The 21,214-nt window shown below is 37.4% G+C and overlaps 1 protein-coding gene across 1 annotated transcript; it reads right to left on the reverse strand.

Annotated features, from left to right (window-relative positions):
• Positions 1–1,566: 1,566 nt before the first annotated feature.
• LOC140171738 (stomatin-like protein 1) lies at positions 1,567–20,371 on the reverse strand. Its single transcript, XM_072195055.1, has 9 exons — positions 20,210–20,371; positions 10,445–10,664; positions 9,077–9,183; positions 8,341–8,407; positions 7,532–7,614; positions 6,443–6,702; positions 4,943–5,037; positions 3,556–3,825; positions 1,567–2,624 (listed from the first exon to the last, which is right to left on the reverse strand). The coding sequence occupies exons 2-9, from the start codon at positions 10,623–10,625 to the stop codon at positions 2,416–2,418; spliced, it is 1,272 nt and encodes a 423-aa protein (XP_072051156.1). The 5' UTR covers positions 10,626–10,664; positions 20,210–20,371; the 3' UTR covers positions 1,567–2,415.
• Between the last annotated feature and the right edge of the window lie 843 nt (positions 20,372–21,214).

A 21,214-nucleotide genomic window follows, 5' to 3' on the forward strand; every position in this document is an offset into this window, starting at 1 on the left:
AATTTGTCTGCGTCAGAATCTTTTCGAGAATGGATTTGTGGATTCTCAACAAAATTCCAACCTGCAGACTACTACTACTACTACTCTTAGTGTTGGAATTTTCCGGTAATTTGTGCCCATCATCACATGAAATTTATGGGCATGTACCCGGTACCTGGGGTACAAGTATCACCAGGGACCAAGTCAAAGTGTCTCCAAACAGTTGTGTGTATGCAGCAATGATATTTATTGAAAAGCTATAAATCGGTGTTCAGCATTCTGCCCAACTCATAACGATATACTCAATAATTATTTTGGGAGTCACTAGACCTGGGTGACAAAACTGTCCAACAGGGAGTAGAATTTTGGATTTGTCTACATCATTATTTAACTTAAATTTGCTGATGAATCTATTTCAAGATCATAACGATATACATTTTATACTATAATGATGTATATTCATACATAGCGGTAAATAGAAAACAAAATTATACTTCTACGCTACTCAAATTTGGTACACTCACCTGAGCGCTTAAGTTTAACCGGGTCAACCAGCATCTTCAGCAGATTTTATTGCTCTGAAGATAACATCCGCTGAAGACTCCGGTTGACCCGGTGAAAGCTCTCCGGTGAGCCTGTACCAAATTTGAGGAGCGTAGAAGTATAATTTTGCATTCTATTTACATATAATACTGTTTACTTGCCATATGTGTTCTAAAGACCATGTCATTTAAAAAAAATTCTTAATCTCCAAAATAGTTATGGACAAATCAATTACAAAGTAAATGGGCTATTGCAATTGAAATCCATACACCCCTAGAGGAAGTAGATTTACAATGGCATCACCCATTCAGATAGCCCCATTTGAAATTCACACTCCCTGTGTAGAAAATTAAGGTCATGTCTTCCTAGGGGTAGGCCTGTTATCAATACAGTTTTTTGAAGTCGATATATCGGAATTACATTATGCGACATATCGATACAGTATCGATATATTGACACATTTTTCAAAATCCAATTTACATTTCTATACCTCAATGGCTGCCAAAGTTGGGTCCCCGTCGGCTCAATCTGACCTAAAATGTGAAATAATGCGCCCTTGGAGGGTATTTTAAACTGCATTCTATCACCCGTGTTACACATAGACAAAAGAATGATGACAGTTTACAACACAAAAGAATCTAACATCGATTTTTAAGCTGCTTTTTGGTGTTGCAGGGACCCAAAGATGGCCGACCAAATCCTGACCATGACTTGGCTTGTTGGATTCGTCTATAGTACAAATTCCATATTTTTTCATATTTTCTTTAATATCTGCTGTGTTTCAATGCATATGTGACATGATCAAGGGGAATGAGTCACATGTCGGCAATTTTCAATTGTTTTTTTTACATCATTTTCTGGCAATTTACAAATATTACATTTTGATGCAAACCCCATTAAAATCAGACATCTGGTTACCAAGTTATGAGAAATTTATCAATGGCTGAAAACAATATAAAACAAAAGAATTTGAACACTGATTTTGCCAATATCTCAAAACAATATTAGCGACATCCGACTCATTCCCCTTGATCATGAGCAATGTTTATTATAAACAAAACGACCGTGCAAAGTCCGTTGGGGGATCTTCTGGGGGGGTTTGAGACGACATGATGGCTCAGCTTGGAATTGGGAGACAGTAATTTGGGATAATCTAAGCATGTGTGCCATATCGTTTGTGTATCGATACTACCATTGAGTGTAACAACATGTCAGAAGTCTACTGAATTTTCTGATTATTGATACTTTCACCGATCGATAACGGGCCTAATAGGGGGTGTATGGATTTCAACTGGAATAGCCCAATGGATTTCCTCTGACAAATATTACCTGTAAGAAAACAATAATGCTCATTTTTAACAAAAAAGATTTTGTTTCATTAAATAAAATGATTATTATATTGAGCCCACGTTCATAATCGAGTCGTTTTTGATTACTTGATGGACTAAAACTAAATTGCACTAATTTCATCTTTTTAAATCAAAGGATTAGATTGGGACTTTCTGATTGGCTAATTGCACAATATATTCAACAGGGTGACCAATAAAATACAGCTTCTAAATATTTGAGCTCAATCCTCTGCAGCCCTACCACCATTCTTACCATGTTACTGATTGGCTCAATAAATAATAATAGTCTTCATGTAACCAATCAGCAGATAGTACTCATGGCGTTAATCCTCTTCAGCTCTACCACCATTCTTACCATGTTGGTGATTGGCTCAATAAATCATAACAGTCTTCTTGTAACCAATCAGCAGGTAGCACTCATGGGGCTTATAGTAATCTGTTATTCATCTGTTTGCGGAAATCATGTTATTGCTTCTAACCAATCAGAATTTAGCTTCTAAACTCTTGAACCAATCAGCATTTAGCTTCTAAACTCTTTATCCAATCAGCATTTAGCTTCTTGTAACCTTGCTACCACTCTGTCCAGTCTCATGGCTACATCTCTGTCTCCATCTAACAATAACTGACCGCTCATGTACGCTACAAATGGCCGTAACTGACCATAGAATATTGCTTGCATGTCATCGCTGGACATCGCCAACTCAACGCCTGGTTTACATGTTGGATGATTCCCCCTTCCTACTGTGCCAGACCCTGGGTGAGAAAATATAATGGACTTGGAGTCAGAATCAAAAATAAAAGAAATAATCTGGTTCAAATGTACATATCGAGGGTTATTGCAGGGCTTTTCAAACTGTGAGTAGCGACCACAGAATTAAAGCCAGAGAACCCAGACTCAACCGCCATCTTGATACATGCATGAAGCAAAAGTTTGGAGCATTCAGTTTCGCTTGGAATGTGCTTGAGGCAATCACTGTAATGTGAGTAGGACATTGCATACTAGGCATATTTGAGAGATGTGCTCGATACCTAAATGCTTTAGATGAGACGCAAAATTGTTTTCTTTCATTTCTGTGCACTGTTGGCAAGGATCCGAATACCCCTATTTTTCTTCCCATAGCTGACGGCACGATTGTACATCCTGGTTCTCCTCCTCTAATTCTGTGGTCATTCCTCATATCACCATACCTGCTTTAATTTTTTGGGCCCATAACTATCCAAGCGGATGTCGACTGCAGACGACAAATTTCAAATTTATTTTAAAAATTCAAAAATTTCAGAATTGTATATGTTCCTGAACATATTTGGAATCAGCATGAAAAATGCATTAAAGTGAGTACAAACAAGCCTGGTATTGGTTCAGTGGTTCTTAAGATAGCTCTTGATATTTTGATCAAATATCTCAAACTTGGACTTTTTATGTTGAAGCCTATGGCTAGCACACACAGCATTAACCCCCTGGACACTTCTGGTCATCTAACAGCATTTCTGATTGGTTGATAACTTGAAATGCTCATTTCAATTGCCAATCATGACTAGGTTTTAAACTATTTATGGTCAAACTTGCATTTGCAGATGATCTTATTTTCAACCAATAAAATACCCTCCTTGATTGGTTCAAAATTGGACACAATATTCATTTTGACCAATCAACAGGTAGTTCTCATTAAGTTAAATCACCCACCTGTTTTTAAGTCCAAATAATAAGTGCCTCCATTCTCTCCAGTAATATGAAAGACATAAATAGCATCTACATTTTGCACCAGTTCCACATTAAGAATGGGCGTAATCATAGCCATCAACTCATCCGGAGTGACTGCAAGTGTTGTTGTTGTAGGGGTGTCTCTCCTGGGTACTGCTGCTGGGATGGGGGTGTTTGACGGGGGTAATAAGACTGGCTGCATACCAGACGATGCTCCTATAAGAGACTGTATCCAGTTAGCTTGTGGTGTACCTGATTGATTTTAAATAAAAGAGAAAATTGTTTAGTTGTACGAATGTATGTCCATTTGTACAGTGATGACGATGAGGTTCGTTTTCTAGTGCCCATTCTGTAACCAGTTTCTTTAAGTTCGTTAAAATGAGACCAAATAAATGACAAATGGGTGTAAAAAGACAAGGGGCATTATTAGATGATGATTGCAAAACTTGGACACACCAGGAGCCAAAACTGGGCAACCATGGGGTAAAAAAAAAGCCTGGGTGCCTGGTTAATATAAGCCTTGGCTAGGAGCTGAGACGAATATATTCGTCTCAGGCTAGGAGTCATGTTTTTCCTGTTTTAGCAATTTCACCAAAAAAATCTGTGTATCTTTGATATTTACAATTAATCTTATTAGAAATGAGTCAAGGAATTCAATAATTGCATATTTATATTGCCGTATGTCTTGCGGTTTTTTAATTAAGGCCAATAATAAATCAACACAAATGTTTGGGCGTCTTCCCTTCATGCGCATGGGGTGGAAATGGCATCCCTTATATTAAGCTTTGGGCATCTCCTTTATAGAACGCATACCATTCCTTGTGTGTGTCAGCTTTATTTGTATCAATATTTGAGGGCAAACACTGCTAATGGAATAGATTATTCAAAAGGACATTTGACCAAGTTATTTTCCTGTTTGTTCTCCACACAGGAAGTTCTCCTTTTTGTACTCATTGACACTTCCTGTCAATCATTCTGACATCCCCTCTTGACACTTTATGTCAATCACTTTGACATGTCCTATTGACAGTTCCCTTTTGACAGTATCAAGGACATTTTATATTTTGTTATTCACTCATTTTAATGCATATTTGCTAGTTTGATCTAATTGTATTTCCATTTAAAATCAGTCCAAATTCTCTACCATAAAATATTCAAACATTTGTCAATACGAGCATTTTCAAAATGGAGGATAAATGGAGGAAGAGCCCATGAAAAAAAAAAGGAAAAAAAACTTGACCTCCCAACCCTACAAATTTTTGTCTAGGATGGGCAACCACACAATTTTTTTTTGGCATCTATGGTAAATTGTACGCTAAATCGCCAACATTTTTCTTTTTTTTATTATTTAGTAAAGAATAAACATTACCTCCTCCAGTCATCTGTCCAGCCAGCTGGCCCAGAATCCCTCCGACTTTCTCCGCACTCATGGGGGTGCTTTCTTGAATCACTGTTACTTCAGATCTATCCACAGCAAAGAAATAAGACAACATTTTACCGATAGAATTCCCTTGACTTTAAATGACTGCTGCTACAGGTGTTTTATCAGTCCTGCTGATTTTAGAAGCAAGTTAAAGATTTCGCTATGTACACTGCTATACGATGAAAACACTTTGCAATAGTGTCAAAGCATGGAAATAGTAGATGTAACCTCACTGTTCAAAGCTGAACTTGATAATGATATTATCTCATACTGAGCATAGCCTTTAGCATTATGAATAATATTATCCTATAGGTCTCGGTCCTATGACTTGATACAAATCAATAAATCAATAAAGTTTTGATCAAACATGAATTAAGAGGCCACTCCATGTGAAATTTGAGTTCAAATGGATACAATTTATACCTTGTCTATGATAATGATGAACCACACAGGTGGATTTTCAGAATAGGCCTATGCGATTATGATTGATAATCCCATTATGATTGGCTATTCCAGTTAAAATCCAAACCCCCTTATGGAAGGCATGCATGACCTTAAATCTCCAACACAGGTGTAATTTCAAATGAAGTCACCCATTCAGGTTACTCCATTTGAAATTCACACTCCCTGTGTGGAAGATTATAGGAAATTATTTCCATCTGGGGTGTATGAATTCTAACTGGAAGAGCCAATTTTGATCATTGACCATTTTAATGATTACCATGAAATTATTACTGGTTCACCGATTTCTAATTCAATGAAAGACCTTGGCCAATACTTGGAAGGCCATAGCATTCATTCCTGGACATTCCCAAATAGCACAAATAATTCTTTTTAATACTTTTTCAAAATCAAGTTCAATGACAGACCTCTTTCTTTCTTGTAGAGGGACTGTCTGTAAAAGCATAACAATACAAGTTTAAGTGGTGCAAATTTAAATTTTCCTTGAAATAATAATATTAAAAAGTATTTACACATCTAGTCATAATTAACAATTCACAATTTTCTCTTAAAAAGAACAAATGATCATTGTCAATTTTAGAATAAGGCCAATTATAACCCCCTGCTACTGGTCATATAACAGCATTTCTGATTGGTTGATATCTTGAAATGCTCATTTCAATAGCCAATTATGACTAAGCTTTAAATTATTTATGGTCAAACTTGCAATGATTGGTTAAAAATTGGACACAACATTCATTTTGACCATGATTCATGACATTTCTTGTCCATCAATTTGGGTACAATTTGACCCCTAGCTTACTGAATAAATAGCAGTTTTCCAAACTTTTCCAATCTTGATTTGAAAAGGTCTATGGGGGAGATCTACAGATTCTAGTAATAAAATGCTATTGCCAGAATCTACTGTCCTTAATCTCCCACACAGGGAGTGTGAATTTCAAATGAAACAAAATTCTACCCTTAAGTTGCGCCCTAAGTACTTACAATTCTACCCTGCTAACTTCAACTCCCCAACTTTGTGTCGCTTTATTCAGTTCCTTCTGAATTTGCTCGTTCAAATTCTGCTTGTAGGTATTCAATGATGTCAAGCTGTGTTGACTGATTAAGCTCAGTAACACTGTCTGTCCTAGTACTCTTATGGAGTGGTTTAGGTCCTGGATGCTTGCGATGGAGAGCGTCACGTCCGTGATACGGTGATAAACGGTAGCACCGATGGATATGGCAGCGCCATCAGATGTGAGAATCTGAAATACAAGTTGATAAAACTGGTTAAGACATTAACTCTCGACTGCAGACGACAAGTTTTAAAATGAAAAAATTTCAGAATTGTACATTTTCATGACCATATTTGGAATCAGCATAAAAAAATGCATTAAAATGAGTACAAGCAAGCCTAGAATTGGTTCAGTGGTTCTTGAGATAGCTCTTGATATTTTGAGAAAATATCTCAAAACTTGGAATTTTGCAGAGATCGAGCATAAAAGTTAATGAATTATATGTGAATGTGGTTATTGAGCAATGAACGGGTGTTCGAGCCCCACCACGGCCAGTGTGTTGTATCCTTGTGCAAGACAGCTGAATTCCAATTGCTTCACTCCACCCAGGTGTAAAATGATGAGCTGCTGGGGGTAATCACAATCTATGTCAGCTGAGAGTACCTGCGAATCAGTTGCGGACTTGGTGAAGCGGAAATGATTCTGATATATCCTAATGGCAACAGAATAATTGTTGAAGTGTACTGGTACTTTATGGTGCAGCCAGGGTTATAGCTAGACCAAGTTGAGTGCCGGCTAACTTTATTATCCAATTAGAGCACTGGCTCGGGGCATTATCTTTTTAGCGAACATGAGGGATTGGGGAATAGGATAGGGGGTACACCCACCAATGATGAATAAATCATTTGTTTGGGAAAAAGAAAAAAAATTTAAAATTTAAAAAAAAATTATTAATTTTTTTTTAGTGACTGGTCGGCGCCGGTCCGTGCTGGCTACCCCAGCCGGTGCCGACCGGCTTGGCTATAACACTGGGTGTAGCACACATTAAATCAACGACATTATTTCATTGACATCTTACCTGCTGTGGTGGTACATTGAAAGCCCTTGTCCTCATATCAACTCTACGCCACTTGTCTACAAACGGCAGAACAAACACCATACCTGCAATCAAAGTTTTTTATTTCCATACATTACATAAGAGAAACTTTGTAAAACTTATAAGAGCTTGCCTTGTTCCAAACAACATCAGTTTGGGTTTCTTCATAGTTAAATTGTTAGCCTGGAACCAATCAGCAATGTTATTTTGTGGCAACTAATTTATCTCATGTTTTTCATTGTTCATTTACATCACATGCTCAAAATGTATGTAGGTTGTATTGTGTAGAAATGCATTCACCACACTCCCCCCCCTTTTTTTGGGCCAGACTCAAAATTTGACATCCAACAAAAATCTGGGGAAAAGTTGGAAAAACTGCCAATTGTATTGCCAATTATATGGGTCCAAATTTCTAGAAAAATTGGTATAGTGATGGGTCCATGTACTTTCACATTCTCAGTGGCACATCCCTACCTAAACCAAACTTGAGTTACCCACTCAAAAACATTGTGATGGGTCCACTTTCATATTCTTAGTGGCACTTCCCTACCCAAACCAATCTTGAGTTACCCACTCAAAAGCATTGTGATGGGTCCACTCATATTCTCAGTGGCACTTCCCTACCTAAACCAAACTTGAGTTACCCACTCAAAAGCATTATGATGGGTCCACTTTCATATATTCTCAGTGGCACTTCCCTACCCAAACCAAACTTATGTTACCCACTCAAAAGCACCTTGTGTACCTATAGCAAACAAACAAAAATTGGTACATGCATATTCCCTGCTTACCTGGTCCTTTTGGCTCTTGGAGTCTGCCAAGTCTAAACACAACCAATCTCTCAAACTGTTCAATAGACTAAACATGAAAACAATAATTTAACATTAGGGCAAGCATTTATTGACTATTCACTGAATTAATAATGCATATATTAGTGGGAACGCAGTCAATGGATCGGAGGAAGACCAAAACAAAAATTGGTTTGCGTCATTGGGCAGGGAAAACCTCCATTGTGGCCCTTGAACATGTTTAAAACAAAATTGCCAAGAGGTTACATATATAGGAAGTTTTGCTTTATGTTCAGGGGCCAATGACACATGTATGTACCATTTTATTGAGCAAAAATTAAGTTCTCCTCATAAAAACTACCCTTATTCTAAAATTAACAAAACTTTTTTAATACAACTTTGCATCTTTAGTTACGTGTCCTGTAAGTGCATGCGAGTGTTACACACTAGGTCTATGCATACAACACGCTAACATACGACACGTGTATATAAACTTCTACAAAATGTGTTGCACGTTATCAATACTCGTGAAGACGTAGGGTCGTCTACGGTCAACTAGACCACTCCCGCTAAATAAGAATTTATGATCAATTATGACAGAAACATAAACTGCAAAATATTGGCCTACCAAATTAAATCATGCCCGGCCTGTAAAATGATCTAATGTTTCCAGGGTCTATAGTTAAACAGTGCGGTACATGTATATGACCTCTGATCTTATCCTGACCTTTGACCTTACCTTAATGGCTATCCATCCTGTGATAGGGAAAGTGAGTAGTACAAACAAGTAGCTTAATATGATGACAAGTTTTGAGCACACTCTGGTCGCTAACGGTGGACTGTATGCTGGCAAAGAAAAATAGTAATCTGCATCAATGTCAACCAGGTCAAATGCATTTTAACCCTCTGAGCACTACCTGCTGATCTAACATTGCCTCTGATTGGTCAAATATGTGATATCTTCACTTTAATCACCAATCAGAATGGAGATTTGCAAATAATTCACCCCAATTTTTTTGTGTGGTGAAATATTCTAACAATGTTGCCGATTGGTCCAATTGATAATGAAAACTTCTTTTTGACCAATAGGCAGGTAGCTCTCATAAGGTTAAAGTGATAATAATTTGTGAAAACAATATAGCCTATGGATATGCATACTGATCAACTGTATCATCCAATTATATGTGGTATTGATAACGGGCTATTCCAATTGAAATCCAAACTACCTTTATTGGAAGACATGACCTTAATCTCCTACACAGGAGATGTAGATTTCAAACAGAGTCACTCAATTACATATCCCACCTGTGTGGGAGATTAAGACATATCTTCCACTGGGGTGTATGGATTTCAACTGGAATAGCACATTATCAATATCCCATAATCAGAGTTGCCAAACCCGCGATTTGGTAGCCCAATTGGGCGACTTTGGAAGATTTTCCAAGCGACTTTTGACAATTTCCTGTCCCATAGAAACCAATGGTTAAGAAAAAATTTGGGCGACTTTTCAACATTGGCTCCCGCGACTTCCAATAGTTTCCTGCCCCATAGAAACCAATGGTAAAGAGAAAAATTGGGTTACTTTTCGATTATTTGACCCACGATTCGGGCTGAAATCGTTTGGCAACCCTGCCCAAATTTCTGGCATTGCAATGGTTCAATTTGCCTGATTTGACTGTATTACTGGATGAGTGTCTGTGGCTGATCAGAGACCAGAGAAGGGCTGGGAGGCAGTATGTTCAAAAATTATCCAATGGATGCCAATTGGGACTTGCAGCAAGCTGCATCGACTGATAACTTTGTTATCGGACTGCATGGTGAAAATGCAATATTACATACCGGACTGGACTCAATCTATTTTACGTTGAAAATGTGGGGCAGTTAAAGAATGAGAGTGCATTCATGAGATGCAAATTTCTACCATTCAAACCCTTGATCACTTGGAACGAGCATGGTTCTTTATCATGTTTGATCATAAAAGGTCCAAATTGGGTCCATAAGGTCTTTTTAACAAAATTACATCCCCGGGAAAAAAGTACAGTTTTTCAAAATCTGCAGCCCCGTAAAAATATCCTGCGTACATGTACGGGCCTGAGTGTCTACTTACTTCTTTTCTCCTGCACATATGGTGGCAGTACTTTACTGTATGTAAAAGCAGACTTGTAACTGAACGCTGATGAGAAGTCTAAGGATTCATAGTCTTTGTGTTGGTACATATCATCACTGCCAGTATCAGATGTTGGTAGAGCACTGTACCTGACTTTAGATGAACCCCACAGTGAAGACATGTTGATGTCAACAAAGTTTTTATTTTGGTGCTATTTTATCTGTGGTAAAGAGAAAAAAATAATATCAGAGTTAGTCTAGATCTAAATTATTAACCCTAACCCGCCAGGGGATTTTTGGCGACGGGAAGGGAAAGAAGGAATGAATAAAGAGAGAAAACAAAGAAAGAAGTTGTTTGCTCGGGTGGGCTTCGAACCCGAGACCCTCGCATGCCAACCACTGGCTCGGCGACACTTTGCCACGCGGGTCTTGGGCTTCGCTGGCCAGCGAAACAGTGCCTATATCACTTTGGGCGATTGCGTCATCACACCATGTGGGATGCATGCACGAACAGGCTACAGCGCATATATCAAGTAGTAATAGTATTTTGTAGTACTCAGGTGTGTTAGGGTTAACTGAGCCTATACTGAGTTTCGATAGTAGTCAGTTAATCCTATAAACCCGCCAGGGGCTTTTTGGCGACGTGAAGGGAAAGAAGGAAGGAATAAAGAGAGAAAACAAAGAAAGAAGTTGTTTGCTCTGGGTGGGCTTCGAACCTGAGACCCCTCGCATGCCAACCACTGGCTCGGCGACACTTTGCCACAGGTCTTGGGCTTCGCTGGCCAGCGAAACCGTGCCCATATCACTTTGGGCGATTGCGTCATCACACCACGTGGGATGCACGCACGAACAGCGCATATCAAGTAGTATTTTGTACATTGTAGTACTCAGGCATGTTAGGGTTAATGTGTACACATCAGTGTTGGAGGACTCGGGACTCGGACTCGGGACTCGAGTCGGACTCGAGTCCTTTTTCAAGGACTCGGACTCGGACTTGGACTCGGGAGCTAAGGACTCGGACTCGGACTTGGACTCGGACCCCAAGGACTCGGGGACTCGGCTCCGAGTCCTCCTCGAGAATCCGCAAAATAGGGTCTTTTAGGTCTTTTATTTTCGCTCATTGAAAACTTCCTCTTATGCTTGATCAATGATCACATCACATGATTTTGCATGCAAATAAATTCAGTTTGTAAATAAAAGTACAACCAAAAAGCAATATATTGCTTACAGTTACATCTTTAATTGGTTAAATGGATTTTAATCACAATCGCTTGCTTTGTTAGACGCAAGTCTAGAATAGAATGTACATAAATAATAATACTATGGGGCATTCAAGTTCAATTTTGGTAGGGGTGTGCGGTGCCGAACTTTGGGAACTAAGAACTGATTTGGGAGCAAAATAGTGGCTTGATGAACTGAAATTTCAACATTTTTGTGGAAGTCTGTGAACTAAAAATTGGGCGAAATTATAGGCTTTGGAGCTAACAAATTCAAACTGTTTCCCAATTTGAGCTAAAGAGCTACAATTTTCATAATGTTAGGCTCAATGAACTGGAGCATGATGCAAATGTGGGTCTTAAGGAACTGTCGGAGAGCCTGAAAAAGGGACCCTTGACCGCCGCACATACCCGTACCACCTTTACACGTGAGTGACCCCTCCCCACCCCCGGAATAATACTGCATAGACCTACAGCCAGATCTAAAACCCCTGAAGTTTGGCACCTGAAGTTTGGTAGTGACGTCATATTTTGATTGTCATATTGCATCTTTTGCCTCTTTAAAACATAAGCCTAAGTTACTGTGAGTCTGTGTTTATACTCTGTTTTAAGGCCCGGGGGTGGGGGGGGGGAGCTCTCCCATATATTGACATACATCATGTGCCCATGAAATGACCCCATTATTTTGGCAAACCCTACACCCAATGACCCTGTTTTTTCAGTAGCATACACTGAATGACCCTCCTTTTTGAACAATTAGCCTCCGGGTTTCAAGGTACATTGTATGCTACCTACGGGGCTAAGCAAAAATTATGATCATTGGGGGGAAGGTAAAATTGGGGGTAAGAATTTTTTGGTCGATCAAAAGGGAGGGTAGTCTATTTTTGGCAAACGGAGAGGGGGAACAAGCAATTTTTGGCACATATGGGGCACCTTTCAAATAAAATGATCTAAAAGGCTTATAGAAAACAGTACGGAAACGCTTACATTATTGCAAATTTCCCTGCTCGCTGCGCTTGCAACATGTATCTAAATTGGGATCCAAAAAATGGCATGTGCAAAGGGGAGTGCACATATTTTTGGCAGGCCGGGAAGGAGGGAGCGATTTTGGCAAGCCGAGAGGGGATAAGCATTTTTTGCAATTTGACCCCTCCCCGGGCTCCGCATAATTATTGCACAGTCCCAAAACAATACTAGGCATGCTAGGTAGGACTAGCAAATTATGTATTTACAAGAATATAGAACTAAAATTATGGCCAAGTATATGCCTACGTTGATAAAGTATTGGTGAAAAACCCGGGGCTTGAATTTGATACATAAGGACTCGGACTCGGACTCGGACTCGGACTCGAACATTGAGGACTCGGACTCGGACTCAGACTCGGACATCAAAAATGGGCAGGGACTCGGACTCGGACTTGGACTCGGACACCAAGGACTCGGACTTGGACTCGGACTCGGATGACGAGGACTCGACTACAACACTGGTACACATGATATATACTTTTTTGTAACTTGGAAGTCCTTTACATTTTCCAAATCACTGTCCAAAAATCCAATATAAAAATAAAATAATTAAATATTTTGCAATTCTCAACTTTGGACGTGGAAACAGGAAACTAAGAATTAATTGTGAAGGGCCAAATAGGCAGACAGACACGCACACAGACGATGCGTAGTAAAAACATACATTATTACAGATTATTATTATAATTTAATATTAAGACAGTAAACAATTATTATGTAATTATTATAATTATTATATATTGAATCTAGGGAATCTACCAAGCATGAATGGATCAATAATATAGTCCAAGCAAAATATGTTGTGTCAAACCCCCGGGTCAAACCACATCATAATTTTATTTGCATAGCAAATATTACAGTACCAATGTCCAACGTCCTTCTAGGCACTCTCACCAGAACTCATATCAAATCATAACCGCAAACAAAGACTGTTATAAGTACTCGTTCTGGCCAAGGACAGTACAGGACTGGAACAATTTTTACAAGCTACCCTACCACATCACCACGATACAAGACTCCAAAGATTTCAAGAACCAAGCAACCAACTACCTAAAGCAACTCCAATAAACAGCAATCCGCATGCGCACAACTATTCCTGTTCGTCTGGCTTCACTTGAAGCGTTGAGCAGTATTGCTACAGATACAGATACAGATACTGTACATGAATTTTCGGTCATACTCGGACATACCTTTGAAATTGAATGTATATTTGATTGGGCTGTCACTATATAAATGTGACCCGTCACATCAAAACCGACCACTTCTATTCAGACATTATTCATGTATTAAATTTGTGTATGATTTAAATGATCATTTCCATTCACTCGGTCGGACATCCGGGAACATTGTCCCCTTTGCACAAGCGCGCGCATAGCAACCAGCTCGAGAAAGGGGAACTGCACATGCGCTGCACATGCGCACACTGGTTTTACAAGCCTTTGCATCGGGGCCTGAGATTGGAATTCCAGTTTCCTTTCTCACGAAGTAAGGGCTAAGAGTAAAATTGTACAATTGTGTTTGGGAGTGGCCTTCTCTCTTTTCTCTTTTTCCTAGCTATTTTCTTCCATTTCTTGCTTTGTTTATCAAAGCAGAGAAGATGAGAAAAGAGGAGGTCGCTCGAACATTATAATCCGATTGCCCACAGTTAACCTCCATTCACTTTTCTTTGTTTGGAGTACTTCAAATACCACTTGAATATTGGTATAATCAGAAATAATGGCACCAAAGTGTGACAAAAGTGTCAAAATTACAAACAGTGTTCAGAGCTGTAATTATTGTCTTATTGTAAGCAAAACATATCTAAATTCAAGAAAAAATAAAAAAATTACTTCAGTAATATTACTAAATATATTTTTTTTACAGGTTTACATGGTTTACAGGCCAAAGTAGTCCAAAATCTTCAGAAACATAACACAAAAGATCCATGTCATTCCTTGTTATATTTTGACAAAATTATGCAAACTATGTAATTCTTTGAGTTTTAATTAATTGCTTAGACACTATACTAAAATAGTCATGTAGAATTTTTGTCAAGGAAACAAAGTTTTGGAAAAAAAAAAAAATTTTCATTTGAACACCAAAAAATTTGGGGAAATCATGAACAAAAGTTTTTATTTGTCAAAAGAAACATCTTGGATTATTTTCTGTTTAAGTTTATATCATGCAATATGATGTGCAATAACTGTGTTGAAGTTTTTTAGCATCACATTGTTCTTCAAATTGATGTAAGGATCCATCAAAGTAGTACAGTTGTGTAACACTCCTGACACTGTACACTACCTGTATGGCCTGAAATATTTTATAAACTACATTTTCTAAAACAGTCTTTGTAATTTTTTGTTGACAACATCTATGGCCCTCTCAAAAAAGGCACAGAATTTAGGTGATTTACGTTCATTTTTGTTTTTCGAGCCCAGCTTACATGTTTTTGTAACACTCCTGACACTTTGCTACAGTAACTGTATAGCCTCAAATATATAAATTTGCAAATCACATTTTCTAAAGTAGTTTTTGTAATTTTTGGTGACACTATCTATGGCTATCTCAAAAAGGGGAAAAAATTGAATTACATTAGTTCAATTTTATTGTTGAGCCTATATTACTTACAATTGATTGTCAGGAGTGTAACATTTTGGTTGAGCTATGAAAACCATGTTTTTATGTACATATTTCTTGAATATGAAGGTCTTTACATCATGATTGCAGCAGTTTGGCTTTAGGATTATAGTTTCAGATCTAAAAGAACACCAACAGATTGGTAATTTCTTCAGAAATTTGAATTATTGCCAATTAATTAATTCTGTGTAACACTCCTGACATTGACTATTTAGATAGTTGTAGCAAACATGTTCAAGCAATGACAAATATTTTTCTTGTTTTTGAGTTCCTATCCCAATGCACTAATAAAATAAAAAGTAATGTATGAATATTGCCAACTTGGTGTATGAAAAAATCAAGTTGAATTCTGATGTAACACTCCTGACGAGACAGAATTTCTCTTTTCAACCCGCTCTAAAAAGAAAATGGTTTTGATATCATGCAAGTTTTATTTTTTCCAAGTTTGGCCCAAATCTTGCTTTTACTTTAAACAGACTGAAATAGATTATTACTGTCATCATAACCTTACAATGCTACACAATCTGGCGAAGTGATTTTTGGAACATATTTTATTTTTCGCACCATGTAGTCTTCACATGTTCCTAAGTAGACTATTAAGCGACTAATATGAAAGAATTTGGTACTTAATAATAGCAGACACTTCACAAAATGCCATGAAAACCCATGCAACACTTTGCAACTTGTATATTTTTTGCAGTGCATGATTAAAAAACAAGTACCTCTTTTCTTGTCACGCTAAAGTGTAACACTCCTGACCCTATGGGGAAGAAAATTGGGCATATTATTTTTTACATGACAGCTATGACACTACAAATTGCTGTGGTTAAAGAGAAAATCATAACACACTTTTTGAAAGATGAATTTTTTTGCTGGTCTTTTTCATTTGCACAGCAGGCATCAAAAACCAAACGGTGCCATTATTTTTGACTTTACCCATATTCCTTTGTGGTAATCTGTTCATCCGCCACACGCTCGACTGATTCAGTAGTTCTCTTAGTGGAGAAAATATTCCACACACGGAAGTACATCGTTAAATTCCCAATTTGGCAGTCAAATCATGCTTTTTTTCTTTAAAAAAAATAATACTAACTAGGGTGACCATGATTTTTAAACGAGTGAAAAAGCATTATATATATCGCAACTCCCATTAAAAAATTCAAAAGTTTTGTTAAGTTATGGAAAGTCAAGCATAATTAATTTCCCAGTAAAATTAATATAAGGTCAAAGAAAAAGAAATTTAAATGATAATCATTTGAATATTTGCGGCTGTTTACGGAAACTTAAAACTAGTGTAATCAGTAATCAAACTCGTGTCAGTTTCTCCATATACTCCCGTTTGTGTCCAAACGTGTCCAAAAATGCTATTTGGATCAAAAGTGATGGTCTTTTTCACATGGAACTCGGGTCAAACTTAGCAGCCGGTCATGCCAAACAATACAGAAATTATATTTCGCGGTCAACTGACGTAACAAATTGACATCCGAGCATGCGCCGTTTAGAGCTAGACAGTCGTGACTCATAAAGCCACTTATCGTATTAGTTGATCAATCGGATTAGATCATTGTTTCCATCAATAGGCGGATGCACACATTATTTATTTGATGTGGGCAGCGAGCGACCTCCTCTTTATCATCTTCTCTGATCAAAGCTATCTAGGCCAGCATGCATATATTAGCCTACACTGGCTATCCAGGCTTGTGCATTTGTATGAGCTTGGAACGGTCCATGGTTTTCCATGGATTAGCATGTGTTCCTCACGGACCAACCTGGGTAAACAAACAAACAAACAAACAATGCTATTTCCCCTTTGTGACGTCAGCCCGACCAAGAGAATCATTTCAAATTTCATGTTTGATGTTGACTGTCAATATTTAACAAGCGGTTAAAGACAGCATTGCGTCCTATTGTTATTGCATTGGATTATAGAGGATTATATGACTACCACAACATTTTCTGTGGAGTCCAAAGAGCTAATTTAAATCTTATTGATGTGTAATATTGATAGTGATAGGAATCAATATTACCCAATAGTTTAACTATACAGGCATACGTCTTTGGGTATGATGACATGAAGAATTTAACATAAGTTTTTTTTTATATATTTAGATAGAAAAGAAAAAAATGAATGAGTGAAATAATTAAATAAATAGATAAATAAATATAAGTAACCTCCCCTCAGAAGTGAATAAGTAATGATACCTAAAATAAAAGAAATAAATTAAATATATAGGCCTATATTTAATTATCAATTAAAATTTAATATATTTTATCAATATTAAAATAACACCCTTGAAATGAAAAGATCTAAATTACAAATTAAAAATGAGCAAGTGAAATAATAAACAAACAGAAAAATTTAAATAAAATCTATCTATTTTTTTACTATAAGTAGGGGGGTCACACATTAGCTCATTAGGTGTCTGCATACGACCCATAAATGAACAATGGCATGTTTTGAGCATAAAAAAAATATCAAATTGTTTTCTTCATAGAGACCTAAACATTTTCAAATATTTATTTAGTATATGTGTAGTTACAAAAAAAATATTTTTAGGTCTATTGACCTTTTGAATTTTACACGGCGGCTCTGTGAAAGCACCAGATTATTTATCAGCAAAGACCAGTGTCTGGATCCGCAGAAGAAATTAAGAAATTGCCTTTAGAAAGTGAGTTTTTCGACCCGGTGCCAACGATGTAGTGAATTTTAAAGTTACTTTTTCTGAACCATGAGAAACGTATCTTTATTTTGGCACAACTTGTTTTTTCTCACGATAAATTTGAAAATTTGATGTTTTTTTGCCCAAACGTGTATTTTCCCATAGGAAACGCTGTCCAAGGGTGAAATTTTGATATGATGACTGTAGATGATGAGTAACCCTACTGTGTGCCACATGTGCAATCAAATTGAGACTCCTTTTTCCTGAATCTCCACAAAAATATCTTTCTTTTGGCGTAAACAAGAAATTTCTAGGATGTTGGGTTAAAAATGGCAATATATTGAAACATTTGTTTTTTGGCCATTTTCCTGTGTATTTTCCCATAGAAATTGTTGACCTTACTTGTGAAGTTTTCATATTTTTCCATTTCTGGAGTGTAGTTATCAACATATTATGACCAACTTGTTGTTTTTATCTACTGCAGTGGTCCAACTTGAAGTCCTAGAGTTGTTTTACCTTGAATATGGATGTACAAAGTTGATATTTTTATTCCGAGGGTGTCCATAACTTGCTGTTTCATTCTGTAGCACTTTTTTACATTGAGCGGCAATTTCCTTGATTTTCTAGATTTTTCCCACTTTGGAGGCAATTTCTCACAATATTTTGATGCACATGAAGCTTTTGTTGTTGTTTTGTGTTTCAACCCAAGGGTTAGAGTTGGCTTAGTGTAAATGCAGCCATTCACAATTCATATTTTTAATCTGAGATTGTCGTAAATCTGCAATTTTATTCTGCAAGGGGTTAAAATGAGAGTGCGACGATCCTTGATTTTGGTGTTTTAGTCCATATTTGGAGTAATCTTTTTCAAAAACTGAAGCAAATGATGTACCTCTTGACATATCTATGTTGAAAGACTCAGTTATACAGCAACTTTAAGTGAAAATCGGACATAGGAAGCATATAATTTTGATTTTTTTAGTCTTCAAACATGCCATGTTGTCGAAAACATGCGTTTTTATCAAAATCATGCTGAAAAACAGCCATTTTTCAGAACTTTTAAATTGGCGTAACTCGAAAACGCTTTATCCAATTTGAACCATTTAAATTGCTATCTTCATCATTTTGCAAGATGCTTCTGAAAAACTTAATGCCAAACATTTATATTGTAGATAAAAGAATGATGTGACCCCCCTACTATAAGGCCAAGTAAAATAAAAAACATGTTTCACATCCGGGTTTTTGAAGAAAAAAAAAGGATGAGGAGGGGGTCTTTTTTTTATTTTTTATTGCAAATTCAGTGTAAATACCCATAATTAGAGCTGTTTTAGCGTATACAATAATGCCTGGAAAAAGGAGGAGGCCTCTTTTTATTTGTTGTTCTGAGAGATAGACCCCCTCTAACTATCACAAAACCGTATCAAAGTGTTTCTTGTATATTAGCAAGGCTATAGAAAGCATCTCTACTTCCCAGACATATTTTTTGTAAAGTTATAACTGAATTTCAAAAAACAAAAATAAAATTGAAGAAACCTCAAAAAAGGAAGCGGGAGGGGACGTGAAACATGTTTATTTTTTTATTTGGCCTAATAAAGAATAATAAATAAATTTAAAATAACAAATAAATAGATGAATAAATATTAAAATAAAAAGTAGAGTTGTACCCAATTCGATATTCGGTACATACATATTAAACAAAGTAATAGGCCTAAAATAAAAGAAATAAATAGGCCTACTATAGTTGTACTTGAAAAATAAATAAATACAATTCTAGTATTAGCTGCCTGTAGGTAATAGGTATGTCACTGCACTGGCCACAATGCTGCCTATAATCAAAGTTGTAATTATCCTGGTATTGATAATAACGGTGTTGCGGTGAATGCTTGAACTTTAGCAATCAATTTACTTCAGATGTATTGGTATTACGCTACTTGCAGTTCCGCCATTATGCACTATGTGCGGGAGAGCCTCGAACTGGCAGCATACATGAAAGGAAGAATTATGTAACCTTACACAGAACGTTATGACTAGTTCAATTCCCATTCATGTATGCTGCCAGTTCGAGGCTCTCCCGCACATAGTGCATAATGGCGGAACCGTGCAAGTAGCGAATAATCCTCTATAATCCAATGCAATAATAATAGGACGCAATGCTGTCTTTCCTTTAACCGCTTGTAATATTTACAATTATCATGACTGTTGTTTTACCGGGGTTGTTTATTATTGAATATTCATCCTTACATGCCTTACCTAAGCTGAAGCCGTCATTCCATTTTTGATTATTCTAGGAAAGAAATCGCACGAATAGAGGAATTAAAGCATCTTATTTTCGTCTCAGACTCAGCCTACACAGGTTCAAATGTAAACATCATTTTTCCTCACATCCTTTCCTCATGTCTTCTTGGCCGAGCCGAATGACGTATTTTGTAATCGATAATTGGGCGTTTTCTTGGGCGCAGTTTCAATAGACAAGTGAGGGCGCTGTTTTAAAAGCCCAGGCAGAGCAGGCAGAGAAGAATGGCAGCGACCACTGAAGAAAATGGCACTGAAATCATCCCGGATATCAAGGAACCAGAGAATAAGACTGGACAGATTCTGCATCAGATAACCTTTTCATATATCCCAGCACTCGGGGCTATCAGTCATACTGCTTTTGCTGTGCATATCCTCAACCGACCCTTTTTACCAAGGTAAGCTTAAAAAGGGTGTCGAATTCAACAGCCGGATTGTCATAGAGAGACATTCAGAAATCCGTCTATCCCAAAAGTCTTCTTCTTCTTCGTTATACTGCTTAACTTCCCAGCGAAGAGATAACACAAGCAGGGATGTGGTGTGCGCAGTTTGTTTAGTCCTTCAGATGACTGTCCTGCTCACGCAGGTAGTCTATGGTGACAGTTTTAAATTGATCTGGGTTGGATATTGAGGAGATGGTATCAGGGAGATTGTTCCAATCCCTTATTGTTCGGTTTATGAACGAATATTTGTGGCAATCAATCCTAGCGTGTTGCTCAATATAATTATTGGTTCCAGATCTCCGTGTTTGCCTTTGGGCTGGCGTCAGGTAGTTTTGCACCGGTATAGCGAGGTGCCCCCTATGGCTTTATGTAGAATTCGAGTCTGTTTGCTTTCCTTCTAGTGGACAAGTTGTCCCATTTCAGCTCCCGTATGAGTCCCTGAACACTGTCTTCCAGTCGTAATTTTTGTAGACCATTCTGGCCGCCTTCTTTGTACTTTTCCTACTTTTTTAGTAAGATC

This window comes from Amphiura filiformis, chromosome 15 (genome assembly GCF_039555335.1).
Source record: "Amphiura filiformis chromosome 15, Afil_fr2py, whole genome shotgun sequence".
NCBI classification, from domain to species: Eukaryota; Metazoa; Echinodermata; class Ophiuroidea; order Amphilepidida; family Amphiuridae; genus Amphiura; species Amphiura filiformis.